The sequence below is a fragment of the Cibotium barometz genome, chromosome 19, assembly GCF_041138505.1.
Source record: "Cibotium barometz isolate CiBa-2024 chromosome 19, ASM4113850v1, whole genome shotgun sequence".
In the NCBI taxonomy this organism is placed as follows: Eukaryota; Viridiplantae; Streptophyta; class Polypodiopsida; order Cyatheales; family Cibotiaceae; genus Cibotium; species Cibotium barometz.
Genome location: NC_141064.1, coordinates 32,526,995 through 32,533,970, shown reverse-complemented (window position 1 = coordinate 32,533,970; position 6,976 = coordinate 32,526,995). Strand labels below are relative to the sequence as shown.

General features: G+C 41.7%; 1 protein-coding gene across 4 annotated transcripts; it reads left to right on the top strand.

The window, feature by feature from the left end:
* The first annotated feature begins 235 nt into the window (after positions 1 to 235).
* On the top strand, positions 236 to 6,253 carry LOC147628472 (uncharacterized). Of its 4 annotated transcripts, none has more exons than XM_086813622.1 (4): positions 236 to 408; positions 757 to 1,304; positions 2,130 to 2,366; positions 2,493 to 3,363. In XM_086813622.1, exons 2-4 carry the CDS (start codon positions 816 to 818, stop codon positions 2,532 to 2,534), a joined length of 768 nt encoding a protein of 255 aa, XP_086669748.1. In that variant the 5' UTR covers positions 236 to 408; positions 757 to 815; the 3' UTR covers positions 2,535 to 3,363. The 4 variants fall into 4 exon arrangements, with proteins under 4 accessions (XP_086669748.1, XP_086669751.1, XP_086669749.1 ...); XM_086813625.1 differs by lacking the exons at positions 236 to 408; positions 2,493 to 3,363 and adding exons at positions 502 to 590; positions 5,841 to 6,253; XM_086813623.1 differs by lacking the exon at positions 236 to 408 and adding an exon at positions 502 to 590 and having other exon boundaries at positions 2,133 to 2,366.
* Positions 6,254 to 6,976: the final 723 nt, after the last annotated feature.

The following is a 6,976-nucleotide window of genomic DNA, read 5'->3' as shown; positions in this document are numbered from 1 at the left end:
AGTCTACAGAAGTCTACACGATATTGTACCCCATTATTGTGCATGAAGTTTTAGAGTGCCACGACTCTTTGGGAAAAGAAAACATCTTTCTCAATTTAGAAAAAGGAAGACTAAAATAAAATCATACATATTTTTTATTTGTGTTGAGCACAAAACTAAAAAATATATAGAAAAAAGCGAAGACTTGACCCATCATTTTCTCGAACTTTGAAACTAAGAAACAAAGAGTCTACCGCCAGACCCTAGAATCCTTCGCTTCTGCGCAGAAGCTTCTCAAACCGCCCACGTTGCAGAGTTTCTTCACATGTCCTATTGAATTGTGTGCATGTGAGCGCTCTCTGCTGAATTTCTATAAAAAAAGGCTCCCAAAAAGGCAAAGTTGGGTCTCAATGGAAGGAAATTAATAAGGTATTTTGGATCGTGTACTTAAAAGATTCGATTTTCTGTGTGGGAGGTTAGCCCACAAACCTACGTGGTTTTTTTTTTGTGTAAATGGAAATATAAAGCTTTGTGGGCTTGTGTTTAAGGAATCCATTCCCTATGATAGTGAGCGTAAATTGAAGGAAAATTGAGATCAATTTTCTATATGGGTAGTGTAATTTTGTTTCTCACCAATTTTAATTACATATAAATGTGGTTTATTGAATTTTTTTGCAGCCAATTTCCTATATGGGTGGTGTAATTTTGTTTCTCACGAATTTAATTTTATATATATGTGGTAATTGGGGTTTTTTTTTTGTTTTGTTTTGCTTGCAGCCATATAGAAAACCTTAATTCAAATTAATTATCTTTATCCTTTTGCAAGCCCAATAAACATGAGCGCCCAAAACACAGCTGAAGTCCAAGGAGCTAAGCCATCTTCATCTCCATCACCTAGCCCTTATCCTGTGTCCATTAGGGCTTACAAGAAGAAAGATTATGCGTACATTTCTAGCTTTAATAGAACAACCAGAAGTGATGCAGACCTTCTGCAGCAGAGGACTGATCGTGAGAGTGAGTACTCTTTTATCAGAGGCTCTGTAGAGTATGGTAGTTTGGCAAGCTCTTCAAGCTCTGCGGGAAGGTATAGAAAGGATGCCATGGCCTCAATGAAGGTGGAGAATCATCATCTCCATCATCTACTGAGTGCCCAAATGAGTTCAGATTCGGCCCAAATGACCGAAGACGAAGACCCCCCAGAGTTGCATGTCAAGTTGAAAGAAGAGAAGTTTGACAGCGTTGCAGACTTGCCTAATCCTGCTGAAGAAGTGCCACTAAGATCCCAAGTCCTCCAAGCAAGGGCAATGCCGAGGGGAGTCGAAACAGTAAGTGATCCCTTTTCTTCCCTTACAAAGATTGCAGTTATTTCATCAAATCGAACTAGTTCAAATGGAAGTTGATGACTCAGGTAGGGGTGCCATGGCATATAGTGCAGGTATGCATGATCAAAAGAGGGAACATAGATGTGGATGACATGGATAGGGATGTCAAAGCATGTAATACGTCTATACATGATCGAAGTATAAAATACATATATCATAGTAAATCAATGTGGTTGTGGATGACATGGGTAGGGTCTTATAGCATGATTAAAGTTTTTTTTATATAGATATCATAGTAAATAATTATGACTGTGGCTGACATGGGTGTTGATGTCATGTCATGAAGGACATGTATGCATAATAGAAGATATCATAGTAACACAATATGGATGTTATGGCATGTAGAACATGCATGCATGTAAAGGTATGGACATGTAATACATGTATGCATGATTAAAGTGTAAAAAAACTATGTAGTAAATCAATATGGTTGTTGATGGCATGGGTAGGGATGTCGTGGCATGTAGATAATGTATGCATGATTAAAGTAGAAAACAAACGTATCATAGTGAATCAATATGGATGTGGCATCATCAGCATGCTCCCAGTTTTGGATAGCTTGTAGGCTACTGCTTGTGTTGTTGAGCCTCTGAGGGATGCCATGGCATGTAAGAAAAACTGTCATAGTAAATTATTGTGTTTATGGATGACATGCAGTGGCATGTAGTAAATCCTAAGCATGATGAATTTGATGGTCTGAAGCCTTGTTCTTGCAGTCCCACCACCCATGCCACACCTGTGAAATGAGTACTTGTTTTTTTATTGCAGCAGCAGCGTGCAGTTATTCCCGAATTCGGGGCATGGGATACCCAAAATCTATTATCTGGAGAGGCATACACAGAAATTTTCAGAAGACTCAGAGATGAGAAGAAATCAGGGGGGTTTCCTGCTGGTGCATGTCCGCCAGATTCAAAAACAGAAGGGGTACTAGAATCTTCTTCAATTGAAAGCATAGCGAAGGATGCATCACAGCATGAAGGCACCCACCATCGGAAATATCCATTGGTAAACATGCACCCATGATCATTGCATCCTTTCTTATCTCTCTTTCTTCACAAGACTCCTTAGTCTCCTATTGACTACCTTGGGAGGCGTCTTTTTTTTTTGTTTTTTTGGTTTGTTGATGTATAGAAGTGGACTTTCTGCTGTAAAGCCTCTGCATTAGATGATTAAGAAGAAGCAATGTTATATGGAGTAAGGAATGGGAGACCTTTGCTACTCGCTTCAGTCTTTGCGCGAAAGAGGCGTTTCCGGGGTTTATCCCAGTGGTAGTGCCCTTGCTTCCTGAAAGGAAGGTACAGGGTTCGAATTTACTCACTTCCATAGTGGGGGTAGTGATGCCATGTCATTGCAGTACTCTCCCTCACAAAATTTTAAAAAAACAGGCGTTTCTTGGAAATATTCAAAGTCAGCTGTCAGTGTGTGATTGGAGAGAACTTCGTCCAGATTTTTCTTGCTTGGGGAATTATGTCAGACTGAATTCCCAAGGCATTCCCACTTTGAAGGACATCATGAGATCGACGGCTTAGATTTTGCTGTGAGCTGTGAAACGCCTGCCTCCAGCAATGACAGAGGGGAAGACCTTCAAGTGTATGTATAGCTATTCCAGCTCATGGTTTTCATTGCTCGTGTAGTACAAAATGCTGAGAAGAAATATGAGAGTTTCTTCGATAATGTAACATATCCGCATCCAGCCAGTTAAGGCCAGGAGCGCACCTGAACCAAAAGTGCAGAGCTACTCAAAGGAGGCAGAGCCTATAGGATGGGCTCTTGCTTGAGTGGTTATAGCTTGATCCACTGTTATAGTTTGATCCACTATATATATATATAAGAGGTGGTGAGCGCTTTGCACCAATTGGAACTCCTAAAGGACACCAAACTATATGGAACAATACCGAACTATGGACATAGCTTAGGACCCCATAAATCATTTTAGTTGCACCATTTATTGCAAGTTTTGAATGGTTTCAAGGGCTATAAAGATATATGATGCTAGTATTAATGGCTGCAAAAACTTGCACGCTTCGTAGTGCATGATGGCAGGTGCTAAGTTTTATTAGAGACATTGATGAATCTCTCTCTCTCTCTCTCTCTCTCTCATAGTTATGCGTTCCTGGGACCAACAACAAGAAGCCACATGGTCAGGCACCGGAAGTGTGGAAAATGAGGAGTAAGCTACCAGACAATATGGAGAGGACCACAGTGTGAAAGGTCTTCTTTAATTAATTGGTAATTAAGTGGTTGACCACCTTGTGTGACCATTAATGTGTAAACTGTGTGCCTATATTTGTGAGATTATCGATACTACACTATTTCTGGCTCTCTCTCTCTTAATGCTTGCCATGGTTGTCTTTCACCGGCGTCCGCCATAGCCTTGGGCATCAATTGGTATCAGAGCCAGTGATATGCAGTGACTAAAGCTCACTTGTTTCACTTCTAGTCGCCGCCTCTAGCACCACCTGACAGCAGCCTCTAGCAGGTCCTCTCCATCATTGTCGCTGTCACCAGTTTCCTCACTATCTGCTGCCTACCGTGCGTGCACCAATGACACCTGCACCACTTTTGCTCGCCCTCTCTTCACACAAGCGATGCTGCCTGCTGCTATTCGTTGCTTATGCTACTGATGTATGCTACCATTACCATTACGCCAATTGATGGGCCACCATCACTTGCTCTGGCGTCACTTCTTTCTCTGTTGGTGCCGCCACTACACTCGCCTATTCACCGCTACTACTGTCGCAACAGCCGCTTTCTCTTGGTCGGCGGGTCACCTCATACACAATACTCTCTGAGTTGCCCAAGTTCCTTCACTTCTCTTTACAGGGTTTTCTCTATGAGGCTCTCTCTTCAGGAACTAGATTTAGTGTGGTACAGGGCCTCACACTCTCAACAAACAAACAATACTTCCTTAGATCTATACTTCCTTAGATCTGGAATCGATGGAAGGGGTACCAGACCATGAAGAAATCCCTACTCAAACATTAAATGCTAGACCCGCCCACTAGCTTAATAGGTCTCATGACTACTGCAAGGGTTCGGCTTTGACCGCAATCTTTGCACCTGGCATATTAATTTAGGGATGAGGGAGTGGAGGTTAGCTCCAAGGCCACACCTAGTGTTTCCATACACATGGAGCCCTATGCATGTGAAAGTCCTTGTCCATACGGGGTTTATGGGAAGCTTTTGTACCATAGGAGGAGTGCACGAACTAACCAAGGTTGTGGGGCTTTGCCTAACCGCACTCGGGAGCATAAAATAGCTCAAACTAAGAAGTTAATCTACCATAACCTAGCTCACAATTCCCCTTGGGCACTACATAAAAAAAAGGGAGTGACAACACACTACCCGCCCATCCGGCATCATGGGCAAGGTGTGTCACTCACCTCATGAACGTTTGTGCTCGAATTCTTGTAGTAGAAGTCATTTGGCAACAACTTTCTAGCATGGCAGGCAAAAGTCAGACTCTTGCTCATGAGAGGAGCATTTTCAATGGCACAGAAGAGAAGCCTTAGGGTGTAGCTACAACACTTGCAATAAGAGTCTAGACGGAGAAGAATGACCGAACACTAGCATATACATCAGCCTAGGGCTTGCCGACAACCTCATGCATCATGTCCACGTTGACAAGACTATTAAACAATTTTGAAAATTTGTTCATGAACAAGATTAAAGGTGTTTTTAAAGCATAAGTATTTTGGTTTAAAAATGAAAGAACATCACTCATTGCAAAAATACCTCAACACCATAGGGTCTCTCTCCTCCAACAACTAACCGTTGTAAGGGCCAACATTGATGAGGATGACAAGAAAGCAGTACTCTTTTCTAGCTTGGAAGAGATGAAAAAACACAAAGAGATAATAACTTCACTTTGGGTATTCAGAGAGATGCCTTATGATAATGTGGTGGCTATCCTCGTTGATGAGGATCGTTGCTTTGAGAATACCCCTCTATAAGTCATGTCATAAAGAGGCTACTTTTCCAAAATTAAAGGTAAACCCAAGGGAAAAGTAGTCAAGTGCACATTCTGCAAGAAGTTGGGACCCACCGAAGAAAGATGCTACAAACGGATGGCATGAGAACAAGAGTAGAATCATGCCAATCTAGTGGTAGAAGAAGAATGAGATCCTAAAGATGCACCAGAGCAGTTGGGAACTTTTACAACAGTACCAAAAAAAGCCCATACTGCAATGGCTAATCTATCTCTTTTTGAGATGATTGGGCTTTTTTTATGCTAGGTGCGTGGTGTCAATAATGGGTTCTTTGCCCGTGTAGTCCCTCGAAATTTGATTGTATCTCGTGTGTTTCTTCCATGTCTGTTATACGTTTGTACCGCCTTATGTTATAAAAGTCTCCACTATCCCAGTATATCCCTGTTTAGATCTAGGGAGGGTTGTTCTTTGAGTAGACTAATGAAAGTTAAAGTCATGTTTGGTCAAGCTCCATTTGCAATCTTAATTGTGATCTGTTGTATCACGACAGGTATGGCCACTGTAATCTTTTGCATCACGTGGTGCCAGTGTGAGCGAGCCCAAATCAACGTGCCTATTGAAGGTCTTTCTTGGGAAATCTCCACTTTCGCTCCAAAGGGAGGTTTGTTGGGTTTTGGAGTCGTATGTGTGTGTGTGTCCATTACTTGTGTCCAACACCGTGTGCGAGCATTAATGTGTAAGTGTGCCTATATGTGTGTGACAACTCACTTATGTGAGTAAAGGAGTTATTACATGTGAACCACGTCTTCTAGCCCCCTAAGTGTTTATATGTGTAAGGAGGGATGTCATTAGTGAGCCATGTGCCATTTTCCTCATAGTTTGTGTGTTGAGAAAAAGCATTTTGCCTATACCCTATAAAGCACAGCATTACATTGTACTTGCAGTCATCGAGTAATCAATAGTAGTAGATATTGCACTCCTGCTCTCTCTTAATGTTTACCATGGCTGTCGTTCACTTGCATCCACCATAGCCTTGGGTATCAACGATCGTTGCTTGCTTGCTTTCATTACAGGAGCTTTTTATGTCTTGCCTTGTGATCATATTCTGTAACACAGCATGAGGATGATGATGTCAAATGTTCCTATCTGGCTCTCTGTTTGCAGATGTGGGCTAACCTCATCTCGCTAAAGCCAAGCATGGCTGAGTGGACGCTCTTTTTCAGAGTGTCGTGCTTCCATGCGCGCAAATGAGAGAGAGAGAGAGAGAGACACTAATACGTTTCGAATGTGTTGAAAAAGTTTGTGGCGTAAAAAATCTTAATTTTCCAAATTTGCTTTTAAAGTTGGTAGAAATCACTCTTGGAGTAATATGAAAGGGTCGTGTACCCACACATGACAGGACTCTTTCGCGCTTTTGTTTATATCAAACATAGGGTCAAAAGGTAATGCATGCACTAACTTCTTAGGGCCCATGAGAGACACTCTCGCAAAGAGGTCAGAAACTGTATGTCCTTCCGAGAATAAAACATTAAAAAAAACCTTTCCCAAGATTAAGAATAGGCCTCGGCCCACGGCCCCTTTGAATGGCTCTCTTTTGTAAAGACTTCGTTGTGTTCATATCATAAATATCTATTTCCCAAAAAATATCTTCGTTGTAAAGACTTCGTTGTGTTCATATTATAAATA